A 22,385-nucleotide genomic window follows, 5' to 3' on the forward strand; every position below is an offset into this window, starting at 1 on the left:
CTTTGGATGGTAAAATATTTTCCTCAAAAAGCAGTTTATTGAAAAAAATCCGATTTAAATCAAAAAAATCCGATTTAAATCAAAAAAATCCGATTTTTTTGATTTTTTTTAAAAAACATTGATTTTTATCCACCCTGTGAATAATTAAAGGGAACCTGTCACCCCCAAAATGGAAGGTGAGCTAAGTGCACTGTCATCAGGAGCTTATCTACAGCATTCTGTAATGCTGTAGATAAGCCCCCGATGTTACCTGAAAGATAATAAAAAGAGGTTAGATTATACTCACCCAGGGGCGGTCCCGCTGTGGTGGGCTTCACTGGTCCGGTCCAGCGACTCCTATCTTCATTCCATGACATCCTCTTCCGGTCTTCACACCGCGGCTCTGGCGCAGGCATACTTTCTCTGCCCTGTTAAGGGCAGAGCAAAGTACTGCAGTGCGCAGGCGCCGGGAAAGGTCAGAGAGGCCCGGCGTCTGCGCACTACAGTACTTTGCTCTGCCCTAAACAGGGCAGACAAAGTACGCCTGTGCCGGAGCCACGCCGTGAAGACCAGAAGAAGACGTCATGGAATGAAGATAGGAGGCGCCGGACCGGACCAGCGACGCCCTTCAGACCGGACCGCAGCGGGACCGCCCCTGGGTGAGTATAATCTAACCTCTTTTTATCATCTTTCAGGTAAAGGTACCTTCACACTAAACGATATCGCTAGCGATCCGTGACGTTGCAGCATCCTGGATAGTGATATCATTTAGTTTGACACGCAGCAGCGATCAGGATCCTGCTGTGATATCGCTGGTCATTTAGGAAAGTTCAGAACTTTATTTGGTCGTCAGATCGGCGTGTATCGTTGTGTTTGACAGCAAAAGCAACGATACCAGCGATGTTTTACAATGGTAACCAGGGTAAATATCGGGTTACTAAGTGCAGGGCCGCGCTTAGTAACCCAATGTTTACCCTGGTTACCAGTGAAAAATGGAAAAAAAACAAACAGTACATACTCACCTTCACGTCCCCCGGCGTCCGCTTCCTGCACTGACTGAGCGCCGGCCGTAAAGTGAAAGCACAGCACAGCGGTGACGTCACCGCTCTGCTGTTAGGGCCGGAGCTCAGTCAGTGCGGGGAAGCGGACGCCGGGGGACGCGAATATAAGTATGTACTGTTTGTTTTTTTACATTTTACACTGGTAACCAGGGTAAACATCGGGTTACTAAGTGCGGCCCTGCGCTTGGCAACCCGATGTTTACCCTGGTTACCCGGGGACCTCGGCATCGTTGGTCGCTGGAGAGCTGTCTGTGTGACAGCTATCCAGCGACCAAACAGCGATGCTGCAGCGATCGGCATCGTTGTCTGTATCACTGCAGCGTCGTTTAGTGTGAAGGTACCTTAACATCGGGAGCTTATCTACAGCATTACAGAATGCTGTAGATAAGCCCCTGATGACTGGGCTTGGCTCACCTTCCATTTTGGGGGTGACAGGTTCCCTTTAAAATTTTTTACATAGCTTGCCATTTTTATGGACAGTTTAAGTAGAAATGTTCAAAAATATAAAACTCAAGGATATTTTATTAAAAAAAAATGTTTTTTGTCTTGGCAGATGACTGTGCCAGGAGATCAGAGGGACAGCTGACATCTTCAATTTTTAAATCTGATAATCTTGAGATCCTACAAGATACAACTAAAGTGATTGCTGTTACTCCAGATATATCGACATCCATTCACAGCAAAAATCTGTCATCCGATCCTATGAAACAGGTCCCATCTTCTGATTCATTACTGACTACTAAGGAAAATCAAAGTCACAAAAGAGGCATTAAAAAACAAACTGCTCCTAAAGCAAAGAAGTCATTTTCATGTTCAGAATGTGGGAAATGTTTTAACCAGAAATCAGATTTGGTTAATCACCGTAGAATTCACACAGGGGAGAAGCCTTTTTCCTGTTCAGAATGTGGGAAATGTTTTAATCGGAAAGGGAGTCTAGTTAGTCACCAGAGAACTCACACAGGGGAGAAGCCTTTTAACTGTTCAGAATGTGGGAAATGTTTTAACCAGAAAAAGAAACTTGTTACACACCAAATAACTCACACAGGGGAGAAGCCTTTTTCCTGTTCAGAATGTGGGAAATGTTTTAACCAGAAATCAGATTTGGTTAATCACCATAGAATTCACACAGGGGAGAAGCCTTTTTCCTGTTCTGAATGTGGGAAATGTTTTAATCGGAAAGGGAGTCTAGTTAGTCACCAGAGAACTCATACAGGGGAGAAGCCCTTTTCCTGTTCAGAATGTGGGAAATGTTTTAACCAGAAATCAGATTTGGTTAATCACCGTAGAATTCACACAGGGGAGAAGCCTTTTTCCTGTTCAGAATGTGGGAAATGTTTTAACCAGAAAGGGAGTCTAGTTAGTCACCAGAGAACTCACACAGGGGAGAAGCCTTTTTCCTGTTCAGAATGTGGGAAATGTTTTAAATGGAAACATCTTCTTGTTAGACATCAGAGCAGTCACACAGAGGAGAACCCTTTTTCGTTTTCTTAATGTGGGAAATATTTTACTTGGAAATCAACTGTTGATAAACATCAGGGACGTCACATAGGGGAGAAGCCTTTTTTATGTTCATAATGTTGGAATAGTTTTAACCAAAACTTAATCTTCTTAAAGGGGTTGTCTCTTGTCATTCCTCATGTTTGCTGACAAAAGGCTAAAATTAAACTTTATTAATTCTAAATGTAAAACTATACCCATAATTCACCCCCAGTCACCCCCAGTTAGTCAGTAGGTGACAAATAGAAAAAACATGTACCCCACAGTTCAGTATATAGGGTGAGGTGACGTACACACACTCACTCTCCAAGCCTCTCATTTCTGTGGGTTTCATCGTCCTCACCAAAGGCGACTCATCAGGAGACTATTTAATATTGACCTATATTGAAGCGAGACTAGACGAAAAAAACCAAAATCATGTATCATGTTTTCAGAAACAGTCAGAAAACCAGCCACATATTGGCAGATCCCAGACCTCAAACTATATACTTCGTAAGTTTATAAGCCACTCCGGTGTCAGGAATAGATAGTATGTGACAATACAGTATAATTCTTGTGTTTTTCTCCTATAGGGACTGCCCTATTTGGTAATGTAACAGCTGTTAATTAGTAGTGCAGACAAATTGTCCTGGACTAAACTCCGTTTTCAGACGGCCCGATATGTACCACTCAGGGAAAACTTACCTGCTCCAAAGATCAGTAGCAGCTTCTAACTAATGGCCATGCTGCGGTCTGTCAAGGAATGAGTGCAATATCGTTATAAAGACTAGGGATGTGTGCAATCATAATGTCTGGAAGATCTGTGCCATTATTTAGTATGAATATGGAGATTATCTCTGAAAGTTAAATGTTCCCTGAGCGGTATATACTGTATTTTCACATACTATCTATTCCTGACACTGGAGTCGTATATAAACTTATGAAGTACTAGATGGCAGCCCGATTCTAAAGAATCGGGAGTCTAGAATCCATATATACTTTATTTATTCAAATGTAAGAATAATACAATTAATAAATAATAGTAAGAAAGAACAAAAAATGGCTGCACTCACCAGCTCTTGACAATTCTTGTCATTTAAGGTACAGTTACACAGGATCCATGAACATGCTTATGAGGGGAGGAATGAAAGACATCAGACAACAACTTTGCGTGTTGTGGCAAATGCCACAACAACGGTTCTTTGCTTAAGAACAATAATGTAAATAATAAATAATATGTATCAATAACTATGTATATTGGTATGTTCTATGACATTTTAAAATATTTCATTATTATGTGGAAAAGCTCTTAGTACCCATACTGGCGCATACTTGTGTGCCCATCAGGTATTTTCACAGTAATTTTACATCTGATGGGTTGGTATGAAACGTTTTTAATCATCTCTTGGGCTTAGCTAAGCCTTCAGTTTAAATAATTCTAATAAGTACAACAGAAATAAAAGCCTTTTTGTGTATCCAAATTTTTTGTGTTTATTTTTACAGAAGTGTAAAATTTAAGAAATCAACGTTCATAGTACACCGATGGGCTAATATAAGCATGCCCATCAACCACGTCACGGTAGCCTTTGAACTGATGGGTCCTAACTAACTGATTCCTATTTCTTAATACTCAAACCTCTTTCACATCTGCATGTTTCTGATATTTGCAGAAGTAATGTTAAAAACAATACAACTTCCACACTTGGCACCAAAGAACTGACCTACAACACACTTTCAGCAAGTGCCATGCAATGTAGATGAAGCTTGGAGTTAACTTGCAGTAAATGCGGCAAACGCAGCTTCGACAATTGCATTAAATGCAGCCACAACAAAAACACTGGTAAGTGGAGATTTTGTGGCGAAAACTGCAGAAACCACATGTGCCGCACCTGCCGCAAGTGAAGTACAAATTCCGTATACATTGCATGCAACTTACAGCAAGAGTGGCGTGGGTCAGCCCTTAGGCAGGAAGTGCAGAAATAGCCTTTTTTCCACCATAAATTCTCCAAATAGCAGAAAAATGTTGATGTGAAAGCAAAATCTCTATTCTTTCCCTATCTATCTAAATATGTACCTATCTATATATCTATTTCTATGTACAGAACACACCTGGAGATAGAGATGTGTGTGAACAGCCATCCCACCCGTCTCTTACCTGTTCACAAAAACCTCACCCTTTTTAAAAACAAAATGAAATCTCTCAGCAGCTATACTGCTGGAGCTTCAAATACAGGTTCCTATCACCAAATACAGGCATTTGGATGAGACACATCTTACATCTTGTACTTAATGTGTGTTCTACTTACCTATAAAAATATGTATTGATATATCATATTTCTAAATTTATGTAGATATGATAGAGTTATTAACCCTATATGCTAATGAGTACGTATGTTATATACGTATCTATATATATAATTGTCTAAGGGTTTTTCCGTCTGTCTGTCTGTCTGTCTTTCTGTCTGTCTGTCTGTCCTGGAAATCCCGCGTCTCTGATTGGTCGAGGCTGCCAGGCCTCGACCAATCAGAGACGGGCACAGCATGGCGACGATGATGTCATAAAGGTTGCCTCGACCAATCAGTGACGGGCACAGTCTGCCGTGAATTCGCCTCGACCAATCAGCGACGGGCACAGTATCGACGTAGATGTCATAATGGTTGCCATGGCGACGATGATGTCATAAAGGTTGCCTCGACCAATCAGCGACGGGCAGAGTCTGCCGTGAATTCTGGAATCATCATTGTCCATATACTACGGGGACATGCATATTCTAGAATACCCGATGCATTAGAATCGGGCCACAGTCTAGTTTCCTACATAAGTACTTAAAATCTATATGTCTATGGCTACACTAATTTTTTTTTGTTTTTTTTCCTTATCTCTATACATAGAATTTGCCTATTGCTGTCTATGTTATTAGAAAAACTGAATAATGAAAAAAAAGAAAAGTAACTTTAAACTAAAATATTTTTGTAGATAATATTACGTGTGAAGACTTTAGTACTATCAGCCAATAATTGTCCTTGAAGTGGTGTATTACCAACTTTAACCCTCACATTGCAACATTGCTTCACCCTGGAAAAAGCAACATACAATTGACCATGGGCAAAAGCAGGTTCTGGTAGATAAATGCCAACTCGATGGAGGGTCTGGCCTTGAGATTTATTTATGGTCATTGCAAATGCGGGCTTGATGGGAAATTGTCTCCGTCTTAATTTAAAAGGTAATCCAGTCTCTGATGGACACAAATCAATTCGTGGAATGAATACCACATTTCCTGCTGCTGACCCACTAATTACTTTAGCCAGTATGATATTGGCATGTAAGGCAGTGACAATGAGCCGCGTACCATTGCAGAGACCTTTGTTCGTGTTCAGATTACGTAATAACATGACAATGGTGCCAATTTGAAGTTTCAGCCGATATGAAGGCATTCCAGTTGGTGTTAGTGAATTCAAAAACTCAAGTGGGTATTGATCGAGGTCATCAGCTTCATCAGGATCGATGGAATCATCACTGATATATTCAGTATAGTCACCTATCAATAAATCCATGACTTGGGAATTGACTTTCTCAACGTCCTCATTTTTTGGACATAAAATTGCATGAGATGCAGCTGTATTTATGCTTTCGGTGTCATTCACATCAATACAAAGATTATCTCCAAAAATTTCAATTATTAAAGAGCCAGTGCATACCATGTCTGGAGGAATTTCAATTACATCATCTCCAAGGTTATGTTCATTAGATAGTTCACCATTTCCCAGTTGAAGCAACCAACTGCTGTAGTGAGGATCAATGGAGCGCATGTTGTTAATAAGTGGCAGGCGAGTAAAATGTTGCCAGTGTTGTGAATATTTTATACAGCTCTCTACAACATCAGTTCTTGTCCCATGAGGGATGACAGGAAGACATTGTCTAAAGTCGCCTCCAAAAACAATCACTTTACCTCCAAACGGTGTTTTTTCTTTGTGAGCTACATTTGTTGTCATGACATCACGTAAAACTCTATCAATGACATGCAATGCATATTTGGATAGCATTGTGCACTCATCAATAATAAAAAGTTTAGTGCTGTGCAAATCTTTTGCTGCATCGGTATCATTCTTAATCCTGGAAACAGATGTTTCATTCACAGGAATTGGAATCCCATAAAGAGAATGAATGGTTCGTCCACCTTGTAGCAAGTTGGCGGCAATTCCAGTAGTGGCAGCAGGTGACACAATGTCTCCTTGTCCTCTTAGCTGATGTAGGAGTAGATGATATAGGTACGTTTTTCTGCTGCCACCAGGACCATCAAGGAAAAAACACTTTGCTGTAGAATTAGTGTCTTCTAAAGCTTGAGTGATAGCATCAAAAGCAAAAAGTTGGTCCTCATTTAGAGTAGCTTTCATTTCAGCAGCTGCTGATAACTCATAATCTTTATCATACTGTGGGAGGAGGTGTTGTTTCTTGACTGGACGTGGCAAATTAAAATCAGTATAAGTTTTGCCATGAGCTTTAAGAACATGTTGGACATCTGTCATAGCATAGCCTTCACAATTGACACACTCCAGAGTGTCGGAGTGGTATGCATAGCAGTAGTCTTCTACAAAGTGTTCCTTAAATTCATCCCATAAGTCCCGAGGTTTAGCTGGAGGACCAAAAATACAAATGTAGGCAAACATGTCACGTAGCTGTGCTGGCATGTTGAGAATACTGGCATCAAGTAATGTATTTCTCCACAGACTATCATCAAATAGTAAGCCAAGAGCTAATGCCGCATCTTTGAAGGTTTCATGTGTGACTCCGTGTACAGTTTTTATGCTGTCAAAACTGGTTGCACCTTTGACATGTAACAATAACAATCTTAAATAGTAGCGTTCTTGGTCTTTCACACTGACAGTATACATTCGTCCAATCACAGAACCACCTGCTCGCTTTCTAACTTCCCAAGAACCTTCTTTCCAAACATAGTTTTCGGGAATTTCACGGTATAAATAAATATGAGCATGATGGTCGTTCTGATTAAGCTTGAAGTAGGCCATAAGTGTAGAATTTTGATGGAGCTTTTGTTTGATGTTTCCAATAGAGTCATCCTCATGAAAATAGAGTGGCTGAGAATGCGGTAGATGTACAGCAAGGCGAATGATGCTATGAGATTGTTTATGCATTGGATATGAGAATATTCGCCAAGCTGCCTCTGGTGTACTGACATATCTTGAATCCATGAATTGGTGTGTTTCATCATGTTGGATGTTAGTCTGGCAGATTTCAAGATTGGCTTTATCATGTCCTTTGTAGACGTATTTAAATAAATATTTCACAGCCTGAATGGAACCACAAACTTCGACATTTATATGGCACTTGTATTTTAATAGCAGGAACGGATTATATGGAACCACCCACGAATTGTCAATCATGTTAGAATGGTGTTGAAAAGATGGGCCAAAGTGTCTGCGATAAGTAGGATAGGCGTCCTTAGCTATGATGGTTCTTGGTTGCAAATCTTTAGGGAAACCTTTTGTACACTTCCCCAGATCCATACAGGGAGAATTTGGGTTGTGTTCTCCACACGGACCATGAATCATATGTTGGAGAACAATTTTATAGAGCTGAGGGTAGTGGGTAGGATTGGGAATTTCAGCCCACACTGTATTGTCTATGTCCTCCTCAGTCCTTAATTTGGAGTTGCTGTCCAGAATAATCAAAATGTGAGCGTGTGGAAGGCCACGTTTTTGAAATTCAATTACATGAACCATAGCGCAAACTTTCCCAAATAATCCGTTGTTAATGTCTTTTAAGAGTGCTTCCAGTTTTATTTTGAAAACACGTGCCACCAAATCAGGTCTATGTTCCACACGCTGCCAAGGTTCCAAATTCTCAGTAATCTCATTCCATTTCGGATTACAGGTCATGGTGATGAATAGATCAGGACGACCATATTTAGTCACAATAGCCATGGCATCCTGGTACCGCTGCTGCATATTCCTGGGACTGCCTTCAAACAAAGATGGTAAAATGACCGTTTTTCCAATGGGGATGCCCTTCTCAATGGATTTTTTCTGGAGATGTTCCTGGAGTACACAATAATCCTCTACTTTCAAATCCTTTTGGTGTTGACGGATATAATTTAGGCGATTTGCCTCGATTTTCACATAAGCATCCACTAAGTACTGCTGAGTGAGTTTGCCACCATTCAGGAGTGGATTAAACTGATTACGGACAGACAGCACATAGCAGTAATATTGCAGTTGTGTAACTCTGCGTGGACTTTGCCCTTGTTGCTTGAGGCCATCATGCCAGCCCTGGTCTCCGTAAGGGAAAAATAAAGGATAGAGTAAAGCATCTAAATTACTGTGTAGAATGCTGACCTGTTGTGTTCTTGGCGCCAAAGGATTTTTGGGGTCCGGTTGTAAATGTATTAAAATATCACGATTAAATGGTGGCTCTCCATTGTCATTTTCAAATACGACAGCAACTTCATTGACAGTTGGATTATTATATCGGCGAGGGTCTTGATTCCGATCTTGTTTAAGGGCCATGATGATATTTGGCATGAGAGTGCCATTAGCTTCAGCTTTAAGATGTTCTTCATGTTCCACATCTCGTAACATTTTGTAGGCAGCAACAAAGGGATTCACATTGTCTAACTGAAGAGCAATTATACTCATCAAAGTGGGATGACATTTTTGATTTTGTTCACAGTTTAAACGTTGTTCATTCGTGGTAGCGGTATCCAAAATATACAGTTGGGCATAAGCTGGAATTTGATCATCACTGGGATGTAGGGTTCCAGTACGATGATATATTTGTCCATGTATACGGAAACAGTAAGGGCCATGTCCAGGTGGAGGGGATATATTGGCACCCATGGAGGCGAAAGCAAATGAGCTGTTAATACTACGAATATTTTCCATGAGATTCTTACTGAACTCACTCTCCCCTGTCAGCAATCGTTTAAAGACCTCGGGATATTGGGGTATAGGTATATGCACTTTACTCTTGTGACAACACAGAGTAAAATTTTTATCTGCTGGTATCTCAGCATTAAAATGTAATGCTTGACAATGTTCACATAAATAGTTCATAGGACCACAGGAGTGTTCTACTATGGTACTGTCATCATTAGTAAAACCTGTAGGATGTTGAGGTACAGGTTGTGGTAACGGAGCATTGGAATGTTTCTTTAAGCCAACATATATAAAGCGTGGACCTGGTAGAGGATCTTCACTGTCCACAGATTCAATCACTGAGGAGTTGGAAGGTGTATCGTGGTCAGGGTTTATTAATATGGAGGTGCAAGTGGTTTTTTTGCGCCGTTCACAGCGTGCACCAGCTGCATTTGGTAATGGTTTGTTTGTTGCCTTAGAAGAGTCAGGTGTGAAGCATGTCTTATAAGCAGACTTAACGGTGTACAGGCGACGGCGTTTATCATTTGGAGTGTAAGTAGGACAGTGTTTGCGCTTACGTGCAGATTTACCAACGGTTAAAGGAGCTTGAGGCTGCACACATTCTATGAATGGAGACAAAGAAGCTGTATTGTGGGCAGAATCTATGACTGAGGACGTGGAAATATTATGTTTGCAACGTTGAGAGCGCGCAGCAGCAGCTTTATTACTTAATCGATTAGTTTTGTCCTCAAAAGACTCATTAGTAATGCGTTTATTGCAAGCAGCATTAACAGTGTCCAGGCGCTTCTGTCTGTCCTCTGTAGTCTCGTTAGCACGCTGTTTGCGCTTACGTGTGGCATCGGCGGCTTTTCGCTCTGCGTCATTGGTATACTTGTTATCAGACCTGATGTTACGTGCGCCATCAGCAGCTTTGGGCTCTGTGTCATTAGTATACTTAACAATGTCCAGGCGCTTGCATCTATCCTCTGTACTCTTGTTAGCACGCTGTTTGCGCTTACATGCAGCATCGGTGTCTTTTCGCTGTGCGTCATTGGTATACTTATTATCAGACCTGATGTTACGTGCGCCATCAGCAGCTTTGGGCTCTGTGTCATTAGTATACTTAACAGTGTCCAGGCGCTTGCATCTCTCCTCTGTACTCTTGTTAGCACGCTGTTTGCGCTTACGTGCGGCATCGGCGGCTTTTCGCTCTGCATCATTACCATACTTTATATCAGACCTGATCTTACGTGCGCCATCAGCAGCTTTGGGCTCTGTGTCATTAGTATACTTAACAGTATCCAGGCACTTGCATCTATCCTCTGTACTCTTGTTAACACGCTGTTTATGCTTACGTGCGGCATCGGCGGCTTTTCGCTCTGCATCATTACCATACTTTATATCAGACCTGATCCTACGTGCGCCATCAGCAGCTTTGGACTCTGTGTCATTACTATACTTAACAGTGTCCAGGCGCTTGCATCTATCCTCTGTACTCTTGTTAGCACGCTGTTTACGCTTACGTGCGGCATCGGCGTCTTTTTGCTCTGCATTATTAGTATACTTTATATCAGACCTAATCTTACGTGCGCCATCAGCAGCTTTGGGCTCTGTGTCATTAGTATCCTTACTATTAGAGCTCATGTTGGCTAAGCTAAACAGCTTTAAGCGTGGTGGTGGCAAACAACAGGTTAATAAGAGGCAGTGTCAGGTAGTAGGAAAATAGCCAGTTAATAATAGGCAATAGTTCTTTGCAGGAATACAGATATTAATAAATAGGCAGTTTATATTGCAGAGAAATTGCTGGGCAATAATGGACAATGTACTTATGTGGCAAATAATAGAGCAATATACCCAGTGTGGCAAAGAAGAGGTTAATAAACGGCAGTCTCTCAGTATAACAGTCAGTGAATAATAGGCAGTATATGGAGAAAACACCAAACAAAAGTTCAAAATTGGTGTGAAAATGTCACTGAACCACTTCACAACTAAATATATATAGTTTTGGTAAATGGTATTATCATTTTTTTGACGAAATTCGGCAGGAGCTTGAAGAGCGACGTCACTGGGACCGCCTCCACGCAGTAGAAACTTGCTGTGAGGTAAAAATTCAAAAATCACACCAAAATGGCGGGCGGAGTGTGTCACAGTACGGCACATTTCTGATTGGTCGATCGCGGCAGGCGGCAACCAATCAGAAAAGTGCCGCGCACCACGAAGGCATATATCTTTGTCCACCCTGAGCGGGTGTAGGACGCTGGTGACGTCACTTATCTCCGGACATTATCTCCGGACAAAGCCACGGAAGTTGGCACAAATTGCCGGAAGTAGTATTCTAGGCAATTATATATTAGATTGTCCTGTCACCAGCCATGTGTACGATTATTGGCCGAAAGCCTCTCTGGAACCAATAATCACCCCATGTAAAGGTATCTTTATAAGTTAAAGATTCAGAATACTATGACTTTTATCATATCCTGAACAGTCAAGTTTTTTATGAACCGTTAAGGTTTTCTGGTTGAAGTAAAAAAAACTCTGAGTGTTTACAGTTTGAAACCATAAAATGTTGAAAAATTATGTCATTCTTGAGTATATCACTCAATGGTGCTCATAAACGTGTCAAATTTGATCTATAATATACTTTAATATACGTTACTTTAATCTTTAATATACTTAAGAACAGGGCCCCAGACATCACACAGGGGGTCTGAAACACCGCACAGTGGTCCAAAATATCGCTGTGCTCTGCCTGGGGCCCCATATGCTGCCTGGGGCCCCTGTGCTCTGCCTGGGGCCCCATATGCTGCCTGGGGCCCCTGTGCTCTGCCTGGGGCCCCATGCTCTGCCTGGGGCCACTGTGCTCTGCCTGGGGCCCCATAGGCTGCCTGGGGCCCCTGTGCTCTACCTGGGACCACTGTGCTCTGCCTGGGGCCCCATATGCTGCCTGGGGCCCCTGTGCTCTGCCTGGGGCCCCATGTTCTGCCTGGGGCCACTGTGCTCTGCCTGGGGCCCCATAGGCTGCCTGGGGCCCCTGTGCTCTGCCTGGGACCACTGTGCTCTGCCTGGGGCCCCATATGCTGCCTGGGGCCCCTGTGCTCTGCCTGGGGCCACTGTGCTCTGCCTGGGGCCCCATATGCTGCCTGGGGCCCCTGTGCTCTGCCTGGGGCCCCATATGCTGCCTGGGGCCCCTGTGCTCTGCCTGGGGCCCCTGTGCTCTGCCTGGGGCCCCATATTCTGCCTGGCGCCCCTGTGCTGTGCCTGGGGCCACTGTGCTCTGCCTGGGGCCCCATATGCTGCCTGGGGCACCTGTGCTCTGCCTGGGGCCCCATATGCTGCCTGGGGCCCCTGTGCTCTGCCTGGGGCCCCATGTTCTGCCTGGGGCCACTGTGCTCTGCCTGGGGCCCCATAAGCTGCCTGGGGCCCCTGTGCTCCGCCTGGGGCCCCTGTGCTCTGCCTGGGGCCCCATATGCTGCCTGGGGCCCCTGTGCTCTGCCTGGGGCCCCATGTTCTGCCTGGGGCCACTGTGCTCTGCCTGAAGCCCCATAGGCTGCCTGGGGCCCCTGTGCTCTGCCTGGGACCACTGTGCTCTGCCTGGGGCCCCATATGCTGCCTGGGGCCCCTGTGCTCTGCCTGGGGCCACTGTGCTCTGCCTGGGGCCCCATATGCTGCCTGGGGCCCCTGTGCTCTGCCTGGGGCCCCATATGCTGCCTGGGGCCCCTGTGCTCTGCCTGGGACCACTGTGCTCTGCCTGGGGCCCCATATGCTGCCTGGGGCCCCATATGGTGCCTGGGGCCCCTGTGCTCTGCCTGGGGCCCCATATGCTGCCTGGGGCCCCTGTGCTCTGCCTGGGGCCCCATGTTCTGCCTGGGGACACTGTGCTCTGCCTGGGGCCCCATATGCTGCCTGGGGCCACTGTGCTCTGCCTGGGGCCCCATATGCTGCCTGGGGCCCCTGTGCGCTGCCTGGGGCCCCATAGGCTGCCTGGGGCCCCTGTGCTCTCACAAAACCAAACTACTATAATTCGGAATCCTAGAACCGACAACTAACCTACAAAAAACAAGGATCCCTAAAATATAACCTTTAATAGGGTAATTTAAAAATAGACTTTAATAATCAATAAATTTAAAAGTAAGAAGGCAATAAATGTACCTAAACCACCCTGTATAATATACTAGTACATCCTACCTAACAGTGGAGGTAGGCACCCTACTTTACCGCGGTAGGCGCCCCCACTCCTCGAAGGCTAACCCTGTTATTGCCCTCAGAACTCCCTACAATGCAGGAGACCTAGTAAGTACTACAATAGGCCACTATAATAGCACCTACCTAACAGTGGAGGTAGGCACCCTAAGTTGTTACGGTAGGCGCCCCCACTCAGTGGTGGCTGACCCTAGGGTCCCTTACTCACCCTGTATTCAGGAGAGATAAAAGATAAATGTCCCAATACACCACAGGAACCCGTGAAGACACAAAAAACAGAAAAAAATGGAAAAAATATCAAGAAAAAAATATCAAAAATGAACAAAAAAATGTGGATACACTTCAGACTACTGCAGCCCAGAAAGATGATCTATAAAATATACTGGTCAAATAGGCAGTAGACTGACAAGTCCCCGAGGGACCACGGGTAACCAGAGTGTAATAATATACCTTAATCCGAATAGATAATCATATACGATTATAGCACATGGATAACTTATAATGTGCAAATATAAAATACTCTCAGCATTCCTCTATTGTCTTTAGAGAAATATAGCCTTATATACCCTTATCTTGCGATATAGTGCTCAGAACGTGAAAAGCTGGAATTTATATAAGCACTAGACTCTACTGAACTAATAGTATACTGGCTGTTGTGATCCGCTTTTTGGCTCCCCTGGTGGTGGCTGGTGGTACTGGAGACTTGTGTGTGCTTTTCTGCCTCAGCTCACCTGCTTCCATCAGTTTTGGGAGTTCCCTATTTAGCCTTGCTCTCCAGTCACTTCCTTGCCGGTCATCATTGTAACCTGAGTCATTCCTCATGTTTGGCCCCATTAACCCCTTCATGACCCAGCCTATTTTGACCTTAATGACCTGGCCATTTTTTGCAATTCTGACCAGTATCACTTTATGAGGTAATAACTCAGCAACGATTCAACGGATCCTAGCGGTTCTGAGAATGTTTTTTCATGACATATTGGGCTTCATGTTAGTGGTAAATTTAGGTCGATAATTTTTGCGTTTATTTGTGAAAAAAATGGAAATTTGGCGAAAATGTTAAAAATTTCACAATTTTCAAATTTAGAATTTTCATTCTGTTAAACGAGAGAGTTATGTGACACCATATAGTTAATAAATAACATTTCCCACATGTCTACTTTACATCAGCACAATTTTGGAAACAAAATTTTTTTTTTTGCTAGGAAGTTATAAGTAGGGTTGAGCGAAACGGGTCGATCATTTTCAAAAGTCGCCGACTTTTGGCTAAGTCGGCGTCTCATGAAACCCGATCCGACCCCTGTGCTTGTCGGCCATGCGGTACGCGACTTTCGCGCCAAAGTCGCGTTTCAATGACGCGAAAAGCGCCATTTCTCAGCCAATGAAGGTGAACGCAGAGTGTGGGCAGCGTGATGACATAGATCCTGGTCCCCACCATCTTAGAGAAGGGCATTGCAGTGATTGGCTTGCTGTCTGCGGCGTCACAGGGGCTATAAAGGGGCGTTCCCGCCGACCGCCATCTTACTGCTGCTGATCTGAGCTTAGGGACAGGTTGCTGCCGCTTCGTCAGAAGCAGGGAGAGCGTTAGGCAGGGTCCACTAACCACCAAACCGCTTGTGCTGCAGCGATTTCCACTGTCCAACACCACCTTCGGTGTGCAGGAACAGTGGAAGCTATTTTTTTTTTTTTTTTCCTCAGCGCTGTAGCTCATTGGGCTGCCCTAGAAGGCTCCGTGATAGCTGTATTGCTGTGTGTACGCCACTGTGGAAACCAACTGCTTTTTTCAAAGCACATATCCTCTTGTTCCTTTCTGCACAGCTATCTTTTTTGTTTGTCCACACTTTTTATTTAATTTGTGCATCAGTCCACTCCTATTGCTGCCTGCCATACCTGGCTTACATTACTGCAGGGAGATAGTAATTGTAGGACAGTCCCTGTTTTTTTTTTGTTTTTTTTGTGGGAGATTAAGATTGGCATTTCTGCTACAGTGCCATCCCTGTGTGTGCCATCTCTCACTGAGTGGGCCATAGAAAGCCTATTTATTTTTTCCGTGATTTGTGTTCTAAATTCTACCTCAACACAAAAACACTACATCAATCAGTGGTAGAAAAATATTGGCCTCAGTCAGGGCTTGTGTGCCACTGCTGTGTGTGCTATCTCTCATTCAGTGGGCTATAGAAAGCCTATTTATTTATTTATTTTTTTTTCTTATTATTTGGTTTCTAAAGTCTCCCTGAAAAAAAAAAAAAAAAAAAAAAAACAGTGGGAGAGTAATATTGCCCTTTCAGCTTGTGTGCCAGTCTTGACTCCTGGGTGTGCCACCTCTCTCTCATTCAGTGGGCCATAGAAAGCCTATTTATTTATTTTTTTAAAATATTATTGGGTTTCTAAAGTCTCCCTTAAAAAAAAAAAAATACATAAAAAAACAGTGGGAGAGTAATATTGCCCTTTCAGCTTGTGTGCCAGTCTTGACTCCTGGGTGTGCCACCTCTCTCATTCAGTGGGCCATAGAAAGGCTATTTATTTTTTTGGTTTTTTTAATATTATTTGGTTTCTAAAGTCTCCCTGAAAATAAAAGAAAAAAAACTTAAGAAAACAGTGGGAGAGTAATATTGCCCTTTCAGCTTGTGCGCCAGTCTTGACTCCTGGGTGTGCCACCTCTCTCTCTCTAATTGTGGGCCATAGAAAGCCTTTTTTTGTTTGTTTTTTTTTTAATATTATTTGGTTTCTAAAGTCTCCCTTAAAAAACAAAAAATACATAAAAAAACAGTGGGAGAGTAATATTGCCCTTTCAGCTTGTGTGCCAGTCTTGACTCCTGGGTGTGCCACCTCTCTCTCTCATTCAGTGGGCCATAGAAAGCCTATTTATTTTTTGGGTTTTTTTAATATTATTTGGTTTCTAAAGTCTCCCTGAAAAAAAAAAAAACATAAAAAAACAGTGGGAGAGTAATATTGCCCTTTCAGCTTGTGTGCCAGTCTTGACTCCTGGGTGTGCCACCTCTCTCATTCAGTGGGCCATAGAAAGCATTTTTTTTTTTCCTTGATTTGTGTTCTAAAATCTACCTCAACACAAAAACACTACATCAATCAGTGGGAGAAAAATATTGGCCTCAGTCAGGGCTTGTGTGCCACTGCTGTGTGTGCTATCTCTCATTCAGTGGGCTATAGAAAGCCTATTTATTTATTTATTTTTTTTCTTATTATTTGGTTTCTAAAGTCTCCCTGAAAAAAAAAAAATAAATAAAACAGTGGGAGAGTAATATTGCCCTTTCAGCTTGTGTGCCAGTCTTGACTCCTGGGTGTGCCACCTCTCTCTCTCATTCAGTGGGCCATAGAAAGCCTATTTATTTTTTTGGTTTTTTAAATATTATTTGGTTTCTAAAGTCTCCCTGAAAAAAAAAAAAACATAAAAAAACAGTGGGAGAGTAATATTGCCCTTTCAGCTTGTGTGCCAGTCTTGACTCCTGGGTGTGCCACCTCTCTCATTCAGTGGGCCAAAGAAAGCCTATTTATTTTTTTTTTTAAATATTATTGGGTTTCTAAAGTCTCCCTTAAAAAGCAAAAAATACATAAAAAAACAGTGGGAGAGTAATATTGCCCTTTCAGCTTGTGTGCCAGTCTTGACTCCTGGGTGTGCCACCTCTCTCTCTCATTCAGTGGGCCATAGAAAGCCTATTTATTTTTTTGGTTTTTTTAATATTATTTGGTTTCTAAAGTCTCCCTGAAAACAAAAAAAACATAAAAAAACAGTGGGAGAGTAATATTGCCCTTTCAGCTTGTGTGCCAGTCTTGACTCCTGGGTGTGCCACCTCTCTCTCTCATTCAGTGGACCATAGAAAGCATTTTTTTTTTTTCCTTGATTTGTGTTCTAAAATCTACCTCAACACAAAAACACTACATCAATCAGTGGGAGAAAAATATTGGCCTCAGTCAGGGCTTGTGTGCCACTGCTGTGTGTGCTATCTCTCATTCAGTGGGCTATAGAAAGCCTATTTATTTATTTATTTATTTTCTTATTATTTGGTTTCTAAAGTCTCCCTGAAAAAAAAAAAAACATAAAAAAACAGTGGGAGAGTAATATTGCCCTTTCAGCTTGTGTGCCAGTCTTGACTCCTGGGTGTGCCACCTCTCTCTCTCATTCAGTGGGCCATAGAAAGGCTATTTATTTTTTTGGTTTTTTTAATATTATTTGGTTTCTAAAGTCTCCCTTAAAAAACAAAAAATACATAAAAAAACAGTGGGAGAGTAATATTGCCCTTTCAGCTTGTGTGCCAGTCTTGACTCCTGGGTGTGCCACCTCTCTCTCTCATTCAGTGGGCCATAGAAAGCCTATTTATTTTTTTGGTTTTTTTAATATTATTTGGTTTCTAAAGTCTCCCTGAAAATAATAAAAAATAAATTAGGTGGGAGATTAATATTGACATTAGTGCTTGAGTGACAGTCCTGCGTGTGTGTCATCTCTGTGATTTTGTGCCACAGAAAACAGAGTGTGTAACATTGTGCCTGATTTTCCTTGTGGTCTCACCAACCTGTTAAGGGATATTGAAATCATACTGAAGTTATAGCTCACCGTGTAAGTTGTTTGACAGCAACAAATAAAGTTACTTTGGTTAAGATTTTAAAACAATGAGGAAGTCTGGTGCAAGAGGTCGTCGTGGGCGTTCATTGTCAGCTGGTAATGATGGTAGTGGTAGTGGAGCATCAGGTGGTCGTGGGGATAAAAATATTCCACCTAAGTCTGGAGCTGTGGAGCCAGTTTCGTCGTCAGGCTACACAAGGCCTCGAACGCTCTCTTTTCTGGGAGTAGGAAAACCGCTTTTAAAGGCGGAGCAGCAACAGCAAGTTTTGGCTTACATTGCAGACTCAGCCTCTAGCTCTTTTGCCTCCTCTTCCGAAATTGGTAAATGTAAAAGCAGCGCGTCGCTTGTGGATGTTCACGGTCAGGGACAAGTCGCTTCCTTGTCCTCCTCAGCAAAAAATACAACAAGAGAGAAGGATGCAGCAGGCGACACAACGGGTCACTCCATGGAGCTCTTTACACATACCGTCCCTGGCTTAGAAAGTGAAACATTTAACAGGCCATGCCCATTACAAGTATATTCTGACATGGAGTGCACTGATGCACAGCCACAGCCAGAGTACTATGCTGCTCCTTTGACTCAGACCACCACATTGCCCTCTCAGGGTACAGATCCACAATCAGACCCTGATGAGACTATGTTGCCCCGCCACGAACGCTATACCACCGACCGACACAGTGACACAGACGAAGTTGCACACGAGCTCGAAGAGGAGGTAATAGATGACCCAGTTATTGACCCCGATTGGCAGCCATTGGGGGAACAGGGTGCAGGCGGCAGTAGTTCAGAAGCGGAGGTGGAGGAGGGGCCGCAGCAGGCATCAACATCGCAACAGGTTCCATCTGCCGGGCCCGTATCTGGCCCAAAACGCGTGTCAAAGCCAAAACCTGTTGGAGGACAGCGTGGCCATCCGGTTAAAGCTCAGTCTGCAATCCCTGAAAAGGGATCCGAGTCTAGGAAGAGTGCAGTCTGGCATTTTTTTAAACAACATCCAACTGATCAGCGCAAAGTCATCTGTCAAAAATGTTCAACTAGCTTAAGCAGAGGTCAGAATCTGAAAAGTCTAAATACTAGTTGCATGCATAGACACTTAACCACCATGCATTTTCAAGCCTGGACTAACTACCAAACGTCCCTTAAGGTTGTAGCACCCTCGGCCAATGAAGCTAGTCAGCAACGCAACATCCCTTCCGTCACTGTAAGGCCACCATTTTCCGCACCACCGGCAGTATCTGTGCAGGTTTCTTTGCCAGCCAAAAGCAGTCAGGGTCAGGGAACCACCAGTTTTGTAGGAGGAAATATTGCATCTAGGGCACCGGCGGAAACAATACCGTCTCCAACCGTCTCTCAGTCTGCCATGTACACCGGCACACCCGAAAGTTCCACGATCTCCAGCTCTCCAGTCCAGCTCACCCTACATGAGACTCTGGTTAGAAAAAGGAAGTACTTATCCTCGCATCCGCGTACACAGGGTTTTAACGCCCACATAGCTAGACTAATCTCGTTAGAGATGATGCCCTACCGGTTAGTTGAAAGCGAAGCTTTCAAAGCCCTGATGGAGTACGCTGAACCACGATACGAGCTACCCAGTCGACACTTTTTTTCCAGAAAAGCCATCCCAGCCCTGCACCAGCATGTTAAACAGCGCATCGTCCATGCACTCAGGCAATCTGTGAGTACAAAGGTGCACCTGACTACAGATGCATGGACCAGTAGGCATGGCCAGGGACGTTATGTGTCCATCACGGCACACTGGGTGAATGTGGTGGATGCAGGGTCCACAGGCGACATCAATTTAGGGACAGTTGTGCCTAGCCCACGGTCTAGGAAACAGTTGGCTGTAGGCGTTCGCACCCCCTCCTCCTCCTCCTCCTGCAGAAGCTACAGCTCTTCCACAGAACGCAGTCTGCCAACCACTCCATCGGCAGATGACACTGTTGCACACCAGTTGTCCCATTATGGGCCAGCTACTGCCAAGCGTCAGCAGGCTGTATTGGCTATGAAGTGTTTGGGCGACAACAGACACACCGCGGAAGTTCTATCCGAGTTCTTGCAACAAGAAACGCAGTCGTGGCTGGGCACAGTAGATCTTGAGGCAGGCAAGGTAGTGAGTGATAACGGAAGGAATTTCATGGCTGCCATCTCCCTTTCCCAACTGAAACACATTCCTTGCCTGGCTCACACCTTAAACCTGGTGGTGCAGTGCTTATTGAAAACTTATCCTGGGTTCTCCGACCTGCTCCTCAAAGTGCGTGCACTTTGCTCACATATCCGACGTTCGCCTGTACACGCCAGCCGTATGCAGACCTATCAGCGGTCTTTGAACCTTCCCCAGCATCGCCTAATCATAGACGTTGCAACAAGGTGGAACTCAACACTGCACATGCTTCAGAGACTGTGCGAACAGAGGCGTGCTGTTATTTATTTGTGGGAGGATACACGGGCAGGCAGTAGGATGGCAGACATGGAGTTGTCAGGTGTGCAGTGGTCTAAGATACAAGACATGTGTCAAGTCCTTCAGTGTTTTGAGGAATGCACACGGCTGGTTAGTGCAGACAACGCCGTAATAAGCATGAGCATCCCCCTAATGCGTCTGCTGATGCAAAGTTTGACGCACATAAAGGAGCAGGCGTCTGCACCAGAGGAAGAGGAAAGCCTTGATGACAGTCAGCCATTGTCTGGTCAGGGCAGTGTACAGGACGAGGTAGCGGGCGAAGAGGAGGTGGAGGACGAGGAGGATGATGGGGATGAGTATATTTTTAATGCCGAACCTTTCCCGGGGGCACAGGAAATTGGTTGCGTGTCACGGCCGGGTTCTGGTTTTTTGAGGGACACAAGTGACGTAGATTTGCCTGCAACTGCCCCTCAACCAATCACAACCGGAGATTTGACAACTGGAACTTTGGCCCACATGGCGGATTATGCCTTACGTATCCTAAAAAGGGACACACGCATTACGAAAATGATGAACGATGACGATTACTGGTTGGCCTGCCTCCTTGATCCACGCTATAAAGGCAAATTGCAAAATATTATGCCACATGAGAACTTGGAACTAATATTAGCAACCAAACAATCAACTCTTGTTGACCGTTTGCTTCAGGCATTCCCAGCACACAGCGCACGTGATCGTTCTCACACGAGCTCCAGGGGGCAGCAGACTAGGAGTGTTAGGGGTGCACACATCAGAAGTGGCGTTGGACAGAGGGGTTTTCTGACCAGGTTGTGGAGTGATTTTGCTATGACCGCAGACAGGACAGGTACTGCTGCATCAATTGAAAGTGACAGGAGACAACATTTGTCCAGTATGGTTACTAACTATTTTTCATCCCTTATCGATGTTCTCCCTCAACCGTCATTCCCATTTGATTACTGGGCCTCCAAATTAGACACCTGGCCAGAATTGGCAGAATATGCATTGCAGGAGCTTGCTTGCCCGGCAGCAAGTGTCCTATCAGAAAGAGTATTCAGTGCTGCAGGTTCAATATTAACCGAAAAAAGGACTCGTCTGGCTACCCAAAATGTTGACGATCTAACATTCATTAAAATGAACCACAACTGGATTTCGAAATCTTTTGCCCCACCTTGCCCGGCCGACACCTAGCTTTCCTATGAAAAGCTCTTGCCTGTGAATTACTTTTCTAATGTCTAATTTGCTGCAGCTGATTGTACAGCATACGACATGTTTACACCTCCCTAAATGGCAAAACTCCCCACACGGGGCCGTGGTATCGCGACTTGGCGCAAGCACCCGTGAGACTGCTGTTTGTCTGAAGAGGTGGGTGTGCTCGCTTTTGGTTGACGGCATTGCTACTGGGTCCCTCATAGTACAATGTAGTGTCTCTGGCGGTGGTGGTGCGCACCCAACGTCAGACACACCGTTGTAACATGAGGGGCCCTGGGGCGGTCCCGCCGGCCTCAAGAGAGTTCCCCCCTACCCCAGCTCAAAATGTGCTCTACCACGTGCAAAATTATGTCGCACAGCTCCACCAATCTTTAGTCTATTCGCTGACATCATTCAATGTCTGGCACTGACAATACAAATTTGTAGACATCTATGATGCAACTTAAAGTAGTCTGTGTCTGTGTCCTATATTGGCACCATTAAATAGTTACTGCCAAATTACTATGTCAGAAACTCAGTAGATGAGCCCACCCCTGTACCTAAGTATGCCACCTTTTTTTTTGTTTTGGTTGTTTTGCGAGACATTAACATCTA

General features: G+C 44.1%; 1 protein-coding gene and 1 long non-coding RNA gene across 2 annotated transcripts in view; one reads left to right on the forward strand and one right to left on the reverse strand.

Moving 5' to 3' along the window:
* The window catches only part of LOC143766882 (oocyte zinc finger protein XlCOF7.1-like), a 138,041-nt gene extending 134,225 nt beyond the window's left edge, over positions 1-3,816 (forward strand). The window contains exon 7 of the mRNA XM_077254880.1: positions 1,594-3,816. Within this exon, the coding sequence (XP_077110995.1) occupies positions 1,594-2,531 (938 nt within the window). The 3' untranslated portion in view covers positions 2,532-3,816. The remainder of the gene's footprint in view (positions 1-1,593) is intronic.
* Positions 1-22,385, reverse strand: part of LOC143766904 (uncharacterized) — a 216,924-nt gene that overhangs the window by 155,476 nt on the left and 39,063 nt on the right. The gene's annotated exons all lie outside the window — the stretch shown is intronic.

The sequence above is a fragment of the Ranitomeya variabilis genome, chromosome 4, assembly GCF_051348905.1.
Source record: "Ranitomeya variabilis isolate aRanVar5 chromosome 4, aRanVar5.hap1, whole genome shotgun sequence".
Lineage (NCBI taxonomy): Eukaryota > Metazoa > Chordata > Amphibia > Anura > Dendrobatidae > Ranitomeya > Ranitomeya variabilis.